Source organism: Neopsephotus bourkii, unplaced genomic scaffold (genome assembly GCF_033783945.1).
Source record: "Neopsephotus bourkii isolate Nb327-2 ecotype Australia unplaced genomic scaffold, CSIRO-AGI_Nbou_v1 NB_1825, whole genome shotgun sequence".
NCBI lineage: Eukaryota > Metazoa > Chordata > Aves > Psittaciformes > Psittacidae > Neopsephotus > Neopsephotus bourkii.
In genome coordinates, this window is record NW_026902298.1 from 13,239,959 (window position 1) to 13,260,529 (window position 20,571).

Consider the following 20,571-nt stretch of genomic DNA (forward strand, 5'->3'; position numbering starts at 1 on the left):
CCATAATGTAGCAACGTATACCACACAAAGTAAATTCTTGAGGCTCTAAGCTTGAGTATTAGTATTGAGAATATCAACACTATTTTCTGGTGCAGTGAGAGCCAAATTCATGCAGGATTTGGTAACTTTGTTAGCAAACAACACAGACTGCTTATTGTATTGTCTTGCTGTTGTCTGTAGAATAGATGCTTAATTTCCATTTCTGTGGGATGGAATCAATGCTTGTACATCTTTGTATTTCTGAATGCTAATATGAATGAAGGTTTACATTTTCTGCTTTTGATTGTTAAACTATATATTGTACACAAAAAATACATACTTTTATAACTGAATGTGTTTTAAAACTATTTTCTCTTAGGAATCGCTTTTAGTTTCCTGTCCTTGAAAAACTTGGCAGAACTAGTTGCTACTGTGCAAGTAGGAAGTTCCCCTTCTATTTCTAGATCACAGAAATCCTAATGCTAACAAAGGAATGGGTGTGGTTGGGAAGAGAGGACTATTGTGATCTAACACTCTAGTTTTCATCCCTGCATAAAAAACATCATCTAACTTCAACCTATGAAATGTATCCATCTCTGAAAGATTAATTTGACATGGGACTGGACATCAGGATGGTATAGGAATTGCACTTTAAGTCAAGTATCAGTAACAGATGGCCTTCCAAATACCTACTTCAGTAGGTGAAATCCAGTGATTTAATCTCCTGCCTTTGCAGTTTCTCTTGTGAGGAAGTTTACACTGTATTTTCTCTGATGGCAGGGCCTCAGATTATCAGAACACTCTTGTGGGGGCAGAAGGCAGGGGCAAAATACAAACTTACGTTGATGTGCATCAGTTTTGAGTTGCGAGAGAATAGTGTATCCAGGAGTGTCTTGGAAGCAGTACTTCTCATTTCCTGTATTTCTACCAGTAACTAGTGGCAAAAAAAATATAAATTATTATTCTGAGCCATGTGTCCCATGGCTACACTTAAATGATGATAATGAGTAAATTCAAGTGAGGCTAGTCCTCGATGAAAGATGAATTAAGCCTCTGAACACAGGGGTAGCTATGTATAAACTGCAGCATGTGCTGCTTGTGCAGCAAGTTGCAGAACATTCGTCTGTGAAGGCTCTATGGTGACACAGTTTGCTGTTTGCATAATGCAGTGACATGCAGTTGCTAATTCACCTTTGCTGCACTTCAGACAGTAATGCACTACCAATATGTTGATGGGATAGGTAGATGAAAAGTGTATCTATCTTGCTGCAATAGTAAATTGGAGAGCAAGTGATAGAGGTCTGAAATAAAATACATGAGTGGTTTGGGGATTTTGTTTGTTTTATAGTGATGCTAACTGCATCAGTTTTAAATGTTCTGACCTGCACTCTGTTCTTATATGTCTTTAAAAAGACAAAAGGATATGGTTAAACTAATGTTAAATGAGAGACATTTCCAGTTAAAAACAACCAGTGCACAACCCTGCCAGGTGCCTTCACATTGATGATGGCATGTTTCTTTGTAGTTGTCAAATATGGTGAATGCAAAGGGGAAGTCTGCTAAGGGGCTTTCTTCTATGGATGTCTCATGCATAGCAAATCTCTGGGAGAAAAGCTAATACTTAAGTAGGATTTAGGTATCAAGTGGAAGGAGGTAAAAATTTAAAACAAGCCTGGGGCTTTAAACTATTCACAGCTAGGTTTGCACATCCTAATCTCTGGAATCTTTTGGGGTGAAACTGAAGGGATTTCTGAGTATACAGGGCCTTGCATTATGATAATGTTTGCATTCTCCAAGCATTTCCCTAGTTATGTCTTACAAAACTAAGTAGTCTCATAACCATTGTCTGCTGTCAGCTACTTGCAGGAAGCTAGTACTTCCATAAATTAACATCTGGAATGGGGGTTCCTAAGTAAAACTAGTTCCCTGTATGATGGTGAATCATATCCACCACCCGAGTAAGGCGCTGATGTTCCTTCAAACACTATTAAAAGAGCTATTACTATGTAAGAATTGAAGTTAAAATAAGGAGTTGATGTTCCTTCAAAGGCTATTACAAAAGCAATTACTATGCAAGAATTGAAGTTAGATAGCAACAGGGGCAGGCAACTAGACACATCTGAGCATCATATAAAAGAGCCACTTATTGCTAATCTTAATTACAGCTGTTACACAGGAGGAAAATAACTGGCACAGAACTCAATTTTTCTTAACAGCAGATGGAATGAAACACTGAATACATTAGTGATTACACCAGTAATGTTAAGGAGCTTGGTGTCCAAATGCCTTTCTTACTTCATGTAGGAAAGCTTCAGTAAAGAATGGTAGTTATGTAAGATGATCTCATTAGGAATAGATACATCTATGCTTATCTTGCCAAGAAGTGGACTTAGTACAGCTCTTACTTCATTGTCCTGATAGTGCAGTGTACTGTGTTAGCAGACTGAACTGTCAGTGTTGACATGCACAACAAAGCGTTGACGTACTCAAATCCTTTGCCTTCTCAAAGCAGTTGAAGTACAGCTGTTACCAACAACTGAGGGAACTGAGCACCTAAGTGACAGCTTTCAGTGATAACTTGGTACTACTTGTTAAAGTGACAACAGCATTTACACCAAATAAAGTTGAACTGAGTTTTTGAAAATTATTTACTAAAATAAACAAGTACATTTTTCTTTTCAGTATAAGTTACATAATTGCATACAGTTTTAGCTCTTTCTAGGTGCTTTTGGTAATAAGGCAGCAGCGTAGGCTGACAACTCTAACATTTAGCATTGTTCTTTACACAAGGAGTCAGTGCAAAGGTATTGTATTTTCCAGCAATCTACATTTTTACTGAGTGTGTTGAAGATGAACCTTTTATTTGATACAGCTTAAGTGGACTGTAGTGCAATTCTTGCTTATGGGAAAAGAAAGCCTGTACAGTAGAATATGAATGAAGAATGCTCAAACCAGGAGTTGTTCACCAGAAGCAGTTAATAAAACACTTTTAACAGCCACAATTATTTGTGCTTCATAAAAAACTTAGGTTATAAACTAAAACCTCAGCTGCAAAAGTTCTTCACTGTAGAATAGCGCTTGGTACAAGACATACAATTTTTCAGATCTGCTTTGGTGGTAGAACTTCCATGGGCGATCATGGAAAAATGTTTCCAGAAGAAATAATCCTCTTACAGATCAACAGCCAGCTCATTCCGCTTTTCTCTGTGAAAGAACAAGCTCTGACAAAGGAGAACATGTGTTGTGGTAAAAGCTATAGTGGCACAGAAAACCCAAAACTGGCCCCTGGACTGGTTCATCAGTTCAATACCCATGTTCTCTAGTTCAAGTTTATTCAATGTGGCCTTAACAGACCATATCAGACTACTAGAGAAGGAGTACTCTCCATCAGCCTTGATTTAAGTCAGTGAAACAGATGCTTGCTTCAGTCACTAACTCTTCTACTGGCAATACACAGGGTCTGAATAATGATCATGCAAACTTCTTCTTTGTAGCTGTGAATCGTTCCATGTACTACAAAGAAAACAAAGATTCAGAAGTTAATACAAGATTCATTGTTATTGAAAGCAGCTAGGCTTCTGCTCCAAGACTCAAAAGCACCCTGTATCAAAAGCATCCTTTAATTTCCCATATACTACAGAGCTTTAGAGCTCCCAAACATTAGAGCTTTAATTTCAAAGAAAAAAACTCCAAAAAATTCTGCCATTTGCTGTAATTCAGATTAATGTTCCAGAAAGCAAGTCTTCACAGTGCTGAATAGTCAAATCTCAAGGGTTAAGCATGAGCAAACAGTTAAGAATGCTGCATAATAAGCATCATCCATTTTTTTTGTCCCATCAAAGTGAAGACATGCCTATCATCACCACCTACCCTTCAATAGATGCTGACGAAAGAACACTGATCCTGAATCCTATGAGGAAGCTGATCTCTAAAGAACTCCAGAAATTCCTTTCTGAGGCTAGTTACAAATCCAGTACCAGGGACAATACCAACAGACTGTGCTTTTATTCACCAGCATAAATGCTTAGTACTCTGAGGAGGTACTGAGTAAGGACTTCACCAGAAGGTTCTTTAAAAAAGCCACACACACAAGAAAGAAAGACACAAACCTTGTCATAACCTTCCAGTTCTCTGAGTTTCTTAATTTCAAAGAGGTTGCCTTCTACTGCAAGCAGTGAGATCTGGGAATCACTGAGGATACTCTGAGGAAGCATGCCGAGTTCTAGGCAGTTTTCCTCTAAACGCAGCACTTTGAGGCGTGGACAGTGGGAGATCTGCACTGAGATCTGGGAAATCTGGTAGAAAAGAGAGAAATGAGATTAAAATATTAGTAATCCATGATTACTTCAAGTGATTTGTTCCAGGCTAATGTGGAACAATTACCTTGTAAATATAAACTACATTAACAGTAAGTACTTGACAGCAATGTGTAAGCAACCATAATAATAATCAAAAGTCCATGTAACTTTTTGTTCTTCCATGACGACAGGCAACCGATACATGTTTATCAGATTCCTGCTAAGAACTGTTCAAATAATTTTCTATATGACTAGGTTCAGGATTTATCAGTCAGTCAAATCAGGAAGTGGGATGCATCAGTACAAAAATTCTAGTTGTGATCCCTCATTTCTGTTGAGTATGGGGAGGTCTTTTAGCTATAAAGTTGTGATGGTTTGAGTTTATGTTCCCTGAATGTACTAAGTCCAAGACAGACCACATCCTAAATCTACATGCCCATAATATTTCTGTTACCAGACCTGATTCTGATTCAAATTGAGTTCAATAGCCTGCAATTCTCCCACACTGTCGGGCACGTTTTGGATCTGGTTTTTTGAAAGATCTACCACATCCAAGTGGCGAAGACCACAGAGTTGTGTAGGCACAGTCCGAAGCTGGTTCCCAGAAAGGCTCAGGGTTTTGAGAGCCGAAAGCTGTCCAAACGCCGCCGGCAGCTGCCTCAAGTGATTGCCATTCAAGTGTAGTGTTTCCAGTTTCTTCAGTTTACACAGCTCCTCAGGTAAAGCAGCTAGAAACAAATGACACAACAAAGAGATGACCTAAACAAAGAGCAGTAAGTGTCCATACCCATTTAATTCAAGTAAGTTTCTACATGGAAAACAGTGCTATATTACAGTAATTTCTCACAGGATTCCTTTTCCAATGAAGGCACAGATCCCTGCACAGAAAGTTACGCCCAGTGACAACATGTGCTTTTTAACCATCTTCCATAAGTGTCTTAAAAATAATCTGCAGATAAGGCAGACCTTCAAATCACATCCTGAAAACACCACTCTCAGAAGAGTTTAGCCTATCAATCAGCTGTACTCCTTACCAACCACTTTGCCAACACATTCTATTACATTTGAATGACCACACAATTCACAGCTTCAGGTGTAGCTCTTTAAAGGTATTATTCAAAACTAAGTTCTCAGATAATTCATACTGTATCATGCCAGCATAAAAGCCTCACCAGGTAAGCTCTGTTGGCATTCATTCATCCCTCATTCTACCTACACACGTGCATAAGCTGTAGCACTTCTGAGCTGCACTACAGAGTCAGAGGTTTGTAAATCTGGTTTTCAAAAAGGAAGATAATACACAATTAACAAACAAAAAAAGTTAGTTTCCTCACTTCATCTGATTTTTCCATGAAGTTAGTTTTTTGTCCAACAGAAACAGTAACAACCACTGAATGGCCACAACCATTGAATAGCCACAAATTATGCAGCCAAGTTTCCCGCATTTGGGGTCAGCACACCTGGAGTGCAAGGGTTGAGCCTCACCCTGGGAAAACCACCTGCCTCATTATGCTGTCAAAGGAAGTGGTGCTCAATCTCTGTGGAACAGGCTGGAGATGCTGGAGATTGAACCCAGGACCTCTTACATGAGAAGCAAGCACTCTCTCACTGAGCTACATCCTCTTACCTAGCAGGATTCAAACCTACACAGGGAAACCCTATAGGATTTCAAATCCAATGTTTTCTACAGATGCTCTTCTTTACCAGTTCTCTGTGCAAGTGCTACACCATGAGACACTTGTAATTTCAGATCAGACAAGTCACAGCACAGAAACGTTATGGTTTTAAGTACTTACATGTCATTGTAAAACTGATAATACAACTAAGTTGGCAACTAGTTTTGAAGAATTTATGGTTCTGGACTTTTTTCTCCTGTACATGATTCCCAAAGATTTCAGTTTAGGTGACTAAACTCCCCATTCACATCCTGTGAGAGTTCAACAATTACATTTAGTTTCTGATCAGAGAAATCAGGTTCTTGTTTTTAAAATCTACAGAGATATTAACGAGCAGACATACTCAGTTTGTTGTTGTTTAGAGCAAGGCTCTTCAACAAGGAAAATTTTCCTACGAGCGGTGGCAAGAGCTCTATTTTGTTGTTCGACAAGTCTATCGTCCGTAAGTTGCTTGTTAGCTTCTGCAGATCTTCAGGAAACTAGGGGGGAGAAACAATACAGCATTTAGATATGTTAGATATGTTATTTAGATGTATTAGATATGTTTAGCTCTGAATGTTCAAATTTCACAGCTTAGAATTTTAACTGAAATCTGTACCGTTATCACATGCTGTCGTATCAGAATGCCCAACCACCAGTGTGCAACTAAGCTGGCAAATTTGCTTAATACATATTTTTAAACATTTTTTTTCATCTGAGGAAAGGAAAAGGGATATAAAGGAGACAGTCTGACATCTAGGAAGTTGATTTTAATCCGAAGAATTTAAATAAAAAAGGGAGAAGGAAGTGTACCATGACATGAGCTTGGTTATATTTTAATCCTCTTGTGTGTTTCCCTGAACTGTGCCTGCCATTTAAAAACATTCTACAGCTAGTTAACAACTTTTTATTTCAGCACACTGGGAAATTTTACTCTTGCTTTCCTTTTTTATTAATTATGAAAAACATTTTCCTTTTTCTTATTTACATCCTGTACCACTTTACCCTGCACTTGGCACTGAGCTGAAAAAAAGAAAAACCTGGTCAACAGGCCAGTGATCTTGATTCTCTCTGGTTAGGCAGAGGAAAAGGGAAGAGAGAAGGTAGGATAGTAGAAAAAGATACTTCAGAAGTCTTGGAAAATTAGCACAATATAGGGTTATTTTGGCTATCCTGTGAACTGTTACTTGACTTATGATTCCAGCACATTCTGTGGTTTTTTGCAGTCAAGTCAAAGTCAAGACAATTTCCAATATAATAAACTTCAAGAAGTTTGCCGCATAAGTATATAAACGTGACAAATTGTGGAGTATCTTTCTAGGTAATGATACAGTTATAAAATTTACAGGTTTTCCCCTCAAGTTTACAGCCTTTTTTTTAAAACAGCACAACAACATAACAAGTACTTCTTGAGCATATACACACTCTAACGCATAAGCTCATAAGCATACAAGTGCCCTGACAGATAAATCCTCTATCAAAAGATAGTAAAAACAAAAAAAAAAATCAAGCAAAAAGGAAAAAAAAACAAATTCATGAAATAATTTAATCCACTATTAATTACAAAAAGCATACATATGAAGTGCATTATGACAGAGGGGGGAATTTCTCTCCCAAAGTGTCAGTCATGCACACAAACTGCCACATTTCCCCTACAGATACGTTACCTCTGCGAGACCCTTTCCAGTCAGCTGAAACACGCCAGTTTTCTGTGCTGTCTCCAGATGGGCCTTTAATGCACTATTTCCCATCCTAACAGTTCTGTCAAGCGTCCTGAATTTGAGTGACAGTCTCAGGCGGGTTCTCTCAGTTATCCTGCACTAGAGAACTGCAATCCGAAGTATCTGTGATAAAACAAATGTAAATTGTCATTTTATGTGTATCGTCTTAAACACTACAGGCATTTCATCATAATGAACCCCTTCACTGCTGCGTTTTCATCTGCCTCGTAACTAAAGTCTAGAACATAAAAGATTTACCTGGCTTAAGGTGCTTTCATTACAGCAACTTGAATACTGAAATGATACAAGGAGTTAAAACTAAGCGGGAAAACTGCATATTCTCCTAATTTTGCCTCTTTCAGGGCCCAGTCGTCTAGAGATTCTCCACGGCGACTGGCCATGATTTTAATGGCATCTATCAGCAATGACATGCTGTCAATGCTACAGTTCTATTTCTTTTGTTAACGTTTGTTTCATGTACAGACCTGACTCCTTTGCTGCGACTCAACAGATGCAGACACACGACATTCATCTCCTGTAACTCCAGCAGCGTTTAATCCCCAGCACTAACTACATGGGTTTACAGGCCGAGGGATTAGCTGCAGGTCTGTGGCCGGAAGGTGGGGAATAAAGCTTCACACAGCGCGCCAACAGCCGAGATAAGAAGGATTCCCCAGAAGAGAGTCAGCAGGACCCTCGGAAAGGGATGCAGCCAGCAACGACCCGCTGCAGGCCCGGCTATCCCCGCCTCAACCCTGCCACCGCAGGACGCGCCAGGGGCGCAGCCGGATTCAACCCGGCCCACCTTACCTGTGCAGAGCCGCGCGATGCCGCCCCGCTGCGGGCACCGTCCCGCGGGCTCCGCCTCAGCCCTTCCAGAGCTGCCGCTCCTACAGCTCTCACTGGCCCCCCGGAACCGGACGCACACCCGTACCCTTTCCTTCCGCACCCAACATGGCGGCCGCCCTCCGGTCACTGCCGCCGTCATCCGCCCGGGCTTCCGGGACACCCTCAATGGTGGAGCGGTGGCGCTCCGCTTCTTCAGCGATGGAGACCGTCAGCCCCTGGCCCTGCAAGGAGGCTGAGCCCGCGCGGGAGCCGCTGGAACTGAGTCTGCGGCTGTGCGCCGATGGTGCCGAGGAGCGGGGCGCCGCCGGGGAGCAGGGGGGCGCCGCGGCCGCCCGCTGTTCCTGGGAGATGGGGCAGAGCACGGTGGTGAGCGCCCTGCTGGAGCGGTGCCTGGCGGCGGGCGCCGTGACCCAGGTAACGGCCCAGGGCCTGGAGGGGGCCGCGCTGGAACGGCAGCGGGGTGGCAAAAGTTGCCTGTGGTGAAGGCCCTTCGGGCCCCTGTGTCCCGCCGGGCTTTCCTGCGTGCGCTGCCTGACCTCCATTTCCAGCCTGACAGGCCTCAGTGCTTACCCGCTGTGGAGCCGGCTGTGTCCTGAAGTGAGACTGTGCTGAACATGCTGAAGTGTGTGCCTGTTTGTGTAACTGATTGCGAATCTGAGTTTTCCCTTTTAGTGTGGGATCTCTTATGGTTTTGGCTGGTGGCAGCTTTCCTTACTAGGAATAACCGTGCCTTCTGGTGCATGGAGCATAGACGCAAGGGGTTTGTTGTGCCCTGTGGTGTGTTCCAGCAGCATGCAAGCCAGTGTCGTTGAGAGTGCTCTCATTATGCCTTTTATGAGATTTTATTTTCGCTAGTGTTCATTTTCCCTAAAAAACGCATCTATTTTATGAATTCTTCAGATTAAATCTTCTGTATTCCTTAGTGTGAGAGTGTAACAGTAACTTTAGATTCTTAAAAGGTAATCTAGTGGCTTTGCAGCATGTGTTCTTGCTCTGACTGCATTTTTCCCATTGTTTTCTTTTCACAGGAGACACTGGATTTAAACTGTAGACCTCCCCCGTGCTTAGTGAAATTCACAGAGATGGAAAGAATGGCAAACATGCGAGCTGAAATCAATGAGGTACAGCCTTTACTGTTGTCGGTGTGCATGCAATGAGGTACAGCCTTTACTGTTGTCTGTGTGCATCCAGTGAGGTACAGCCTTTACTGTTGTCAGTGTGCATACAATGAGGTACAGCCTTTACTGTTGTCTGTGTGCATCCAGTGAGGTACAGCCTTTACTGTTGTCGGTGTGCATCCAGTGAGGTACAGCCTTTACTGTTGTCGGTGTGCATCCAGTGAGGTACAGTCTTTACTGTTGTAGGTGTGCATCCAATGAGGTACAGCCTTTACTGTTGTCAGTGTGCATCCAACGCTTCAGCACTGGATTCAGTGGGGATAAAGTTATTTTCTTCCTGGTAGCTGGTGCAGAGCTGTGTTTTGGCTTTAGTCTGAGACTAATGCTGAAAGCACACTGATGGTTTAGTTATTGTTAAGTAGTGCTTACCCTGATCAAGGGCTTTTCAGTCTCATGCTCTGCTAGTGAGGAGGGGCGTGAGAAGCTGAGAGGAAGCAGAGACAGGACACCTGACCCAAACTAACCGAAGAGGTATTCCATACCACAGCACATCATGCTTGGGGTATAAACTGGGGGAGTTAGCTGGAAGGAGCTTATTGCTGCCCAGGACAGGCTGGGTATCAGTCATCGGGTGGTGAGCAATTGCATTCTGCATCACTGTTCTTCACTGGGTTTTTTGCTTCATTTTTTTTAGGGGGTATGTGTCTGGTTGGGGTTTTTTTCCCCTTTCAGTTTTATATATTTCTCCTTGCTATTTCCCTTTTCATTCTAATCATTAGTAGTATTAGTATTATATTGTACTTTAATTATTAAACTGTTCTTAGGCTTTTCCCTCCCCAGTATTCCTCCCCATTACACTTAGTTACCAGTTGGGGTTAAGCCATGACAGTGGCACTTGATGATGTATCAGAGTGCCATGTGCTATTGTTTCATGTTTTGGGGTTTTAAACAGTTTAGCTGTTAAACAGTTGGTACTTTTTCCCCACTGTGAGTTGTCATAAAGAACAACATTATGAAACAAAAGGTTTCAATGTAACTGGAAAGATGCAGCAGCCTGCATCTTTGATTGTTACCTGAAGTTCTGTGAAGAAACTGAAGAACAGGTAAAAAATTTGTAAACAAAAATGTGTTTATAGGCAACTAGACTATCTGGTTGATTAGCAAGAGGTAACTTCAGTCATCTCCTCCTGCCTAAATTGGCTCTTGGCTTGTATTTTATGTTGATGTTTTCTGAACATTTGTTGGTACAAAAACTGTGTTTAAGTCACACAGTGTGGGCTCCAGCAGCTTACTGCAGCTGCTTACAGCTTGCTGCAAAGCAGTGTGACAAATTCACCATTTTTTTGGAGGATGGGTTAAACAGGTGGTATCATCCTGTATTGATAGGCAGAAAGAACAGTTTCTAGCTCACAATAAGGTGGCTGCTTAGCATCCTTTGTTGGAAGGTTTCACATACAAAGGACCCTCTCTGGTAAATGGTCAATATGCTATGAGTGAAGCATGTTTATTTATGTCCTCTCATCAGTGATCAAGAAAAGCAAAGCAGCAGCTCTCTGTGTGTCCTGAGAGACTGGCATGTCATCATAATCTTCTTCTTTTGTACATTCCTCAGTCATCTCTTATCTAGCCAAAATGGCCAAAACTCAGCCACAGGAAGATATCTGCTGTTCTTGTGCTGGTTTATTATTGGAAAGAATTAAAGCTAGGAGTTTTCCGTGAGAGAGCTTCTCCCACAGCTAAAAAAGCCCAACGCAACACAGACCCTCCAGAAGGAGGGAACTTGGGGCTGCAAAAGGTTCTTTAGTAGAATGCAGACCATGAAACTGCTTTGTAGGAGGTCTTAGTTTCTGTGTTTAGGAATGGATTGCAAAATCTCTCTTTTCCAACATAAATTCCCAATAAGCCACCAAATTCTTTAGCTTTTTCTAAACAGTCTTTTCCTATTGACCACCCGCCCCCCCCCCCCCAAGTAGTGGTAACACTCCAGAGAGCACAGTAACATGCTCTCTTGCAAATGCTCCCTCTCTGGTGTCTTCCATACGTGTGCTCTCCCCCATGCTCCTGCTTTTTCCATTTCCACCCCAAGAGGGTCAACAATATCTGGATAAGTAGGTTAAAAATGCATCTTCATTTGATGTTGTTACTGTTATAGATGAAACTGAAAACTGAAATCTTGCAGTTGGAGAAGGAGGCAGCAGACATTACTCACCCTTTTTACTTAGGTAAGTGCAGTTGTACCTTCGAAAAAACAAGAGTGTTAAATGACTTTATCAGCATTTTAATGTACCTTCTGAGTACATACCACTTGTAGAATTCGTTGCAGCTAATTAGGGGTAGCAGGTGCTTTATGGGCCTGTAATGAACACTTCCATACTATCTGAACTTGCGCTTCTGTGGCAGCTCATTATCCAAAACAGCTGGGGGGGGGGGGGGGTGGACAGCTCAATGCAGCATCAGGAATTCCCAGATCATCCATAACCTGATTTGATTCCCTTGGCCTGTGTGCTGACTTGCTGCTTTTCCAGTAACTCAGTGTATTTTTGCTGTATCTGTATGCCTCTAAAATCACTTGATATTTTGGAGCATGTGGATTCATTTCTTGTGTGATCTGATGGATGCTTAAAAATATTGTAGCTTGCTACTACTGTGTTAGGCTAGTGAAGTATATTGTGATACTGCAGTGCTATGCTATGGTCTTAAAAAGTTGGTTTCATTTCAAACAATTTACTTAAAACTATAGATAAGTAAAATTAACAAAGCAGTATCCGTAAAAATCAGGTATTAAGACTTTGAGGTGCATGCTGATACTAAATCCTATAAGCTCTAACAAAAGTCATTCTGATTAATGATCTCTTTCTTGAATGTAGACTGTCCAGTGCAAGAGATCAGATTGTATTTCTTTCTCCATAAGAAATCTTGCTCTTGTTTTAGCAGGACAGTAGGTTCAACTTTGCGATCTTATTTTATAGGCAAAAAATGTGAGATTATGCAAGATATGAACAGACACTTGGAAGCCGTACTGAAGGAGGAGAGGGCTCTTAGAAAGAGGTTGCTGAAGCCCAGATGTCGAGAGAGCCTGCCTATTGAGGCTACTTTCCACAAGTAGGCATATAGAAAATAATTGTTCTTTGTTTGCATGAGTGCAATTCATTTGAACTAATAAGCAGTAAAAATTGCATGTTTTCATTCACTTTTCCATTGATTAGAATACAAATAAAAATGGTAGCAGAACCTCAGCTAAAAGCTAGTAGTTTACTCATTGCTCAGTTTGTAGAAAGGTAGTGGTACATATTTTTATGAATATTTGCTTAGGTTATTGGTCTTTTGAAGATTACAAAACAATTTGTGATCTGTTGTTTCAAACAGGTATCTTAAATTCATTATGCTTCTCCATAGGCAGGAATTGTTACTTTAGCATTTGGTGTCTTCCTTGCTCAGAATAAGTGTGTGAATGATTCCCAGATATGTACAGTACATTTAAAAAAAAAATAGTAGTTCTTATTATCAAAAAATCTAGTGTAGTTACTGACAAAGTGCACACCCACTTCTGTAATTCCTGCCCTACTTGTTGCTGAGAGTTACAAAAGAAGTGTCATTACAGAGAAATTAGTTAGAAAACCCATGTGGTGAAGAATTAAGAGCTAGGAAGTATTAAATCCTCATTGTTTTCCACAACTTTTGAGTAAGGGCTCTTTCTTTGTTACAGGGATATAGTAGAGTTGTTGACTGAGGCTGTAACTTTCATTGAGAAGCTTGAAAGCCATCTGCAGACCATTAGAAGCAACCCTCAGATACCAAACATGGTGAATAATATGGTGAGTAGCAAAAGAACTGGGTCTTCTATCTCCTCCAGCATTAAGAACTCAATGCTGTTTGGGTGCTTAGGTCAGTTTTGTATCCTGCTAGATTGACAGGGTATATAGAGATGAAATCCTTCTCTTTTCTACTTCAGGAGACAGCTTTGACAAAAACAGAGTTGCTTGTGATAGAACTGGGGGAGCTGACAGAGAATATACTGAAGTGGAGAGAACTTCAAAGAACTTCCAACATCATCTGCAGTACTGCTGAATTGGACTTTGGCTTATCTGTAACCTAAGAAATCATTTTCCTCAAATAGGATGCCTATTCAAAGAACTACCTTTTTACAGTCTTCTGTGAAAACTACAACAGAGTTGTGGTGCTTTAGGGGGATTTTGTAGGTAGTTATGTTTCTGTTCTTATACAACAGTTCGTGAGCTGTAGTTCATGGAAAGACAGACTACCGAGAAGACTGTTAAGGAGTTCCTCTTTGAAATAGTTGGACAAGATTCTCTTGGAGCCTGTATTGTCAATGCACATTTGTTTTGATACTTCTTTTGCACTTGCTATAGTGTCTCTGTTTTCTGTAAGGATCTTGATAATATGCTGTATTTTGTATGTTGCTATAAAACTTTAATAAAAGCACTAGATTTCAAGAGCTTAGTTTCTTACTTTTTATTTTGTTACTGAAGTGTATAATTAAAAGAACAGTGCAAAGTCTTGGATCTCAGCTTAGGCTTCTGCAGGAATTCCAGCCAAGAAATTAAACTAGGTTTACGTTACAGGTCATTATGGTTATGATGTGGTTTTGTGGAAACCAGGGAGGGACTCAGTGATACATGACAAACCACATGTCTGTGGTAGTGATAAATACATTGCTCAGTCTCTTCTTTTCTGTTGCTTGCCTATTTTCAGTGCCCCCCCCCTTAGAATAAAAATCTTGTTCCATGAGTATGACTGAATTTAGCAAAAGCACTGATTGTTCTATTTTGCAATCTTACGGACATTTACATCATGAAAAGACTTGTTGGTAAAACGTCACTGGGATAGTGGGTGTCTTTGGATGATGTCCAGTTTCATATGCATGATGCAGAGCAAACTGGAAGTGGTGCAGATGTATTCCTTTCTACCTTCCTATTGTTAAATGAATTCTTCCTATGTCCAGCCTGTAGTTGATTGCCGTGTCTGAAAATGAGCCCTTTGTTTTTTGGAAGTGACCAGTAGGTGGCTCAGTACCACACAAATTTCACTATAGTTTGATGATTGCTTAAAACCTTAAGGTAGATTTAAGGAAGAAACCTTTGGCTCTTTGTTGAGCACACTCTGATCTCACTGACTTGTAGTTGGTCTACTCTACAGCTGAAATTTTCTGAGAATTCCATTTTAATCCCCAGAATACATCATTCTGCTGGGTGTGCGGACAAGGCATATAGCTTAACCATTTTCTGGCGTAGTGTGTAAGTGTAGCTGATGTTCGTCTTTGCTGCTGTTGAGGAAAGTTAAGAGGATGGACACAATTTGGATTGAGTCAAGCAAAAGGTCAGTAGATAGGATCTGAGAATATGAACTGGTGTTTCAGTCCCACAAACTTTAATGGGCTCTTTGTGTGAACACTTGTACGTCATCGCAGGATTTGAGTCCAAAGTCCCATGTCAATGTAGTTTCAGATGTGGAAACGAAGGTCTTGACACAATGTGGAGGAGCTGGCATTTTTATTTAAAGTGCTTTGCACATTCTGTGAAATGAGAAGAAACAGAATCCAGACTTCGGGAATCACTTCCTATGCATCTGTCACAAGCTTAACCTCTCACTGCCTTTCAGTGATGAGTTAGGTCAGGCAAATCAAAACTGTTGTAATATAATGCTTCCAGAAGTCGGATGAAAGCATTTCTGGTTAGGTTGTTTGTTGTAATCCGGTGAAGACAAACGTGGTTTTGCCATGTCCCAGCGAGTTGAGCATATTTTCTTCTTTTACTGTATCCGTTACTGGAGAGTTGACTGTGGAGGTGGTAGAATTTAGCTAATACCATTTGCCATTGATGTACTAATTCACTCTTTGCTATGATTAAATCACAGAATCATAAAATGATTTGTATTGGAAAGGGCCTTAAGATCATCCAGTTCCAACCTGCTTGCCATGGGCATTGATGAACCTGCTGAAATAAACAGTGATTCATGGCTCTATCTATCTGTTTGTGTGTCTATCTATCTGTCTATCTCTTCATTTTAACATTTTGCTGGTGGGTCATGAATTGGCAAAAGTGTTGGGCTCAAGGGATCCATCCTATACTTCACTTTGGAAGGTTCTCTACTGTGTTATCTTTTTCATTTACATCTAACGTTTCTGAAACCTAAGGCAAATTGTCTCATGAGGAGAACTAAAAGTATACTGTACTTAATAGTACAGTTGAAAGGCAATTTAAACAAGTTGTTTAAATAGTCTGTTAAATACTCCCATAGGATATTCAGATATAGATCAGTTTTGCATATTTTGAAATGCAAAACCAGAAAAAGTCCAGTTAAAAATGAGCAACAACACTGGCAAAAAACAAACAGGAATTCTGTGTTGAGCATCTTGTTTATGCCAATGCTCACTTCACGATAATGGCAGTAGCTGACACGGAGAGTATTCTGAAAGCATTTTTTTTCTTTGTAACTTTGTGGGGTTAATATTACTTTTGTTAATGCAATTGTTTGACATTGACTTCAATTACAGTCCTTTGGAAGTTTCAGCGTTATGTTTTACACCGTAAATACAACCCACACGAAGACTGGAGGTTTTCAGAGGAATTTAAAACGCTTGGGAGCTTTCCTTTAGCACCAGTAAGGAAGGGATGGATACTCACCTTCCTTAAATTACTGTTAATTAAAGGTGGAATGCTTTGCACTTTAAACACTGCTGATTTTCCGATTGCCCTCACGTTCCTAGGAAAAGTGATCAAACGTTGGGTTAGACCGGCAGTTCTTTACTCGTCAGACAAAGGGGGTTCTCTTGGGTAGTCCCTAGCTAGTGTCTTCATGGCAGCGCCCGTTTAATGGTGCTGGGGCACTGAACTCTGAAGTTAATCCCAGGCTGTTACGCTGCTACACATGGCAGTTTAGTGGTGCTGCCGGGGGACGGTGGTGATTTTCAGCCTGCAATCACAGTCCCGGGCGGACCTGTTTGGGTCGGAAAACCCCTCTTTGGGTGCCTGAGAGGCTGCCGCGGCTGCTCTGCGGGGTGTTCCCCATCCCCTCCTCTCCGCCCGGGGAGACTTCCCTCCCACTCAGCGGGGGCTGCCTGGGCTGGGCTGGCTCCTCCTCTCCGCCCTCTCCCGGCTCCGCTCCTCCCCTCCCCGGGCGCTGAGGCGCCGCGGCGGGGCCGTGATGCGGGGCAGGGGCGCTGCCGGCCGCGGGTGCTGTGCGTGACCGGGCGAGCCATGGCTAACGTCAAGGTGGCCGTGCGGGTTCGGCCCATGAGCAAAAGGTGCGGCGGGGCGCGGCTGGGGGAGCGAGGGGGTCCCGGCGGCAGCGGGGCGGCTGCGCGGGGTGACAGGGTACCGCTGGTCCCGGCACCGGGGACTGGATCGCCGCGGTGGGGTAGCTTAGCTGGGGCTGAGGAGGGAGGGACGGACGGAGGTGCCGGGAGCTTAGCGGGGAGGTACGAGGGGTTTCCTCGCTCACCAAAGAGCTTGGAAAGTTTTCTTGGAAAAGCCTCCCACTGGAGCTGTCAGATGACTTCCCTCTTCCTGAGCTCCCCCAAAGAGGAGCGCAGTCATCCAGTGTCGGGGAATCTTCCCTTCCCTTTCTGTTGTTGCTGTTTTTTCCAGCGGGAGGCAGAGCCGGATATTCCCATTGTCGCTCTGCCCCGCTCACCTCCCCAGTTCACTTGCCTCCAATGGAAATCCCAAAAGCTAAGGGATACAGCTTGAGGACAACTCCCACAAACAAGAAGATGCCGTAGCACATACCTGTGGTGTTGTCCGAATATAATGCACAATTAAAACCACGCAGATTTTGGAAACTCGGGCAGGAAAGGAATAAAGCAAGCAGCCAAAATGTCAGAGGCTGGTAACTTACTCCTCGTAAACGCTATAGTGCTTCAGGCAGAAATGGCTTGAAGAGCAGTGAGAGGGCCAGTCCGTGGCTTGATGCTACCTTGATGTTTAAGCGTTGAGTCCCTCGTGTTGTATTCCGACTGCACGGACTTCTGTGACAATTAACTCTGGGATGTAGCAGAGAATTGTTCTTGAAGAGTTGACCTGCCAGAAAACAAGCTTAGTCTTTCAGCCAGAACTGCACTGGCATCTATCATTTGCCTGGATTCATAATATGGTTTTAGTACTCTGTTCTGTGAATGTAACAGAGACACTGCTGTCTAATTACAGTTTTCATGCTTCTTACTTCATTTTCCATAATCAAGTGTTAGTCCAAGCATTAGACCTTCGTGAGATACATTACGTCTGACCTGCTGGCGTTGCACAGCAGTTTCATTTTATGTGATCTTAATTTGCAGAACTTGTTTTTAAATACATTTTGCAGATACTGTGTTGGTTTTTATTGTGGTGGACTTGGAGTGCTGGGTTAACAGTTGGACTTGATGCTCTTAAAGGCCTTTTCCAACCGAAATGGTTTTGATTCTAAGCTGTTTTTGACTGAAGTTCTTACTTGTCAATGGATTTCTGATTTTTTTTCAAGAAAACATAGCAGAAAGTGTTGAATAAAATAAATTTAAAAGAATTCACCCAAAGCAAACCTGTTACTCTTAATAGAAAAGGTGGGAAATAATCTTCAAGTTTTCAATGTATTTTACCTTTAATTCGAAGCTAACTGATTTTAAAATGCTCTGTCCATAATTTCATTTAAAAATATGTTTGGGTAATACAGTTCCGATTTATTGTACAGCTGTGAACAAAACAGCTTTTAAGAGATAGTGGTATGTTGTAAGAAGAGTTGCAGCACTGAAGTGAGCCGAGTTTAACCTTCCATTGCCTAGTGTTGCTTTGGTGTTGGAGATACTATTTGATTTTTACTTTCTTCTGTTTTGTTGGTAATTCTTAGCATTTCCTGGTTAAATAAGTTGTCATTATGCTCTCTAGAAATAAAAAGCAGTAAACAAGAATTAACACTAAATGACAGTTTGGTAGTGATGCCAAGTTACCTAGACCATTTGTTTCAGTCCCGCAGAGTTTGCTGGAGACTGAAGGCATTTACAAGTCGGACTCAGTGATGTATTTCATTATGCAGTCAATGACATGTTTGTTTCTCCCACAATAGCATTTGGCTGCCTATTTGCAGTTATGCAGTGGGCTTAGTAGGGTTTCCTGTAGACATAAGTTAAAATGAGTGCTCTTAGCAGTTGTGGGAGAGAGGCCAAAGACTGATCTGGCAGGGATGTAATCTTCCCTCTCACCAGATCCTCCTTGGTGAGGAGCTCTGCACCATGAATGTCTTAATGGTTTCTACTCAGTGGGTAGCACTGAATAGTGTGTAACAGTGCATACATCATTACAGTATTAAACAGCACCTGTAACTGTCAGAAAGGGTTTGGTGGACATGAAAGCCTTCAATATAGTCAGTGTAGGCCAGCTGTTTGCTAGAGAATGTAGTTTGGAGGAGGGGGTAGGACCAGAAAGGTGGACAGCCTCCTGCACATGGGAGAGAAATGCTCACATTGAGAGAGTGGGAACCCAAGAGATAATGTGGGAAGTGACTGTTAAGTAATTCCATCTACCCAACCTGTGGCAGTGTAACAGCTGGGATGAGGAGGCACAGACCAGTCTTATGGTATTTGACCCCAGAGGCAATAGGCCATTCATTCCTTATACTGTGTTGCCACAGCTGAAGCCACCAAAACCATTTCAAGGTAGACTTTTATATTTTACAAATGGGAAGTGAAGGTGATTGGATACTTATTTTTGTGAGGGCTCTGACGTGAGAACTTGCTTTCCAGCTATGACCAAAATTGTTCCAATGTAGTCACTTTGAGGCAAGTATCAAATATCTGAAGGCTTATAGACATTGAAAGGACTAAAGTTCTCAGTGGGGATAAAGGCTTGCACTTTCTATTCCAGCTTACACTGCTTCCATACTGTGGTCAGGCAAACCTCCCGCCCTTTCTATTGACTCATACTGTGATTGCCTCTAACAGGTAACATGTTGTCACAGCCCCTAGGTGCTTTAAAAAGAAAAACCTCCTGCAGGAAAATTTCAGTTCAACTGGATGGAAGTAGTGTAACGTGTACAATTGCAGTTCCAGCCAAAAATACTGAACTTTTCAAGAATCCCCAGAATTGAAAAGCTGCATGAAAAAACTATAACTGGTTAGTTGGCTGTTTCTAGCTCATCATACAAACTTACTCATTGCTTATTTTCATTTCACTTACAATGGCAGATAGATGTCAGGTTTGCATCTTAAAATTCACAGAATATTCAGATGGTAAAATGTTAATACAGGAGTTCATAAAATCCTGCTTTCTGTTCCAAGTTTCCATTTTTTATAGACCATAATCATATCTGCAACTCGTTATTTTGCATAAGGCAAAGAGAGGTCTTTTTGTTCCTTGCCCGTATGGCACCCATCACAATGAATTCTTTGACAGATAGCCCCTATGCACGAATAATCCCTGATGGTTATAAAGCGAGCACAGTTATACAGAATGCAGAAGTTTTTCCTTTGCCAAAACTTTAAATAGCTTGTAGCCAATGATCTTCATAATGCCATCAGTCCTTCTGTAACAGACCAAATGATTGTTTACCACCAAAACATTATCCTGGGAGTAAATTCCCTCAAATATGTTCCCTGGAGTGACATGGGTTTAAAAAGTGTTTTATTATACATTTACTGTTCTACATACTAAAAGGGATTTGTTACTTTGTGGTTACATGAACACTTACCCTGTGTAAATACACCCCCCTCAGGATGAAATATGGAATCTTGAATGGGTGCTATATATTGACTCTAGCAATAGGTAATAATCAGGTATTAAATAGGAGCTGGGGACTGATGAAATCCCTTTATGGTTTATTTCTGGACATCTTAATGCTTGGTCTATTAGATATTAGACTTTTGTAAGGGAAGTGTGATGTTATTTTTGGCTGTCTGTCAGAAGCTGTTGATGGAAACACTTTCAATGTTAACATGTAACTATGTGAACTAGGAACGTTGTTTCTT

The 20,571-nt window shown here is 41.5% G+C and overlaps 3 protein-coding genes across 4 annotated transcripts in view; 2 read left to right on the forward strand and 1 right to left on the reverse strand.

Moving 5' to 3' along the window:
• Window positions 1-2,609: 2,609 nt before the first annotated feature.
• On the reverse strand, window positions 2,610-8,733 carry LRRC57 (leucine rich repeat containing 57). Its single transcript, XM_061343413.1, has 6 exons — window positions 8,603-8,733; window positions 7,600-7,776; window positions 6,297-6,432; window positions 4,737-5,005; window positions 4,089-4,274; window positions 2,610-3,492 (listed from the first exon to the last, which is right to left on the reverse strand). Exons 2-6 carry the CDS (start codon window positions 7,681-7,683, stop codon window positions 3,451-3,453), a joined length of 717 nt encoding a protein of 238 aa, XP_061199397.1. The 5' UTR covers window positions 7,684-7,776; window positions 8,603-8,733; the 3' UTR covers window positions 2,610-3,450.
• HAUS2 (HAUS augmin like complex subunit 2) lies at window positions 8,228-14,076 on the forward strand. The gene is made up of 7 exons (XM_061343584.1): window positions 8,228-8,273; window positions 8,366-8,916; window positions 9,531-9,623; window positions 11,773-11,842; window positions 12,590-12,722; window positions 13,327-13,435; window positions 13,573-14,076. The coding sequence occupies exons 1-7, from the start codon at window positions 8,228-8,230 to the stop codon at window positions 13,714-13,716; spliced, it is 1,146 nt and encodes a 381-aa protein (XP_061199568.1). The 3' UTR covers window positions 13,717-14,076.
• A 2,675-nt stretch (window positions 14,077-16,751) lies between these two features.
• STARD9 (StAR related lipid transfer domain containing 9) overlaps window positions 16,752-20,571 on the forward strand; it is a 103,531-nt gene continuing 99,711 nt past the window's right edge. For both annotated transcript variants that reach the window (XR_009723915.1, XM_061343411.1), the window contains exon 1: window positions 16,752-16,884. Coding sequence is in view for 1 of the 2 variants with exons in the window: in XM_061343411.1 (XP_061199395.1) it covers window positions 16,838-16,884 (47 nt within the window). In the remaining variant the exon portion in view is untranslated. The remainder of the gene's footprint in view (window positions 16,885-20,571) is intronic.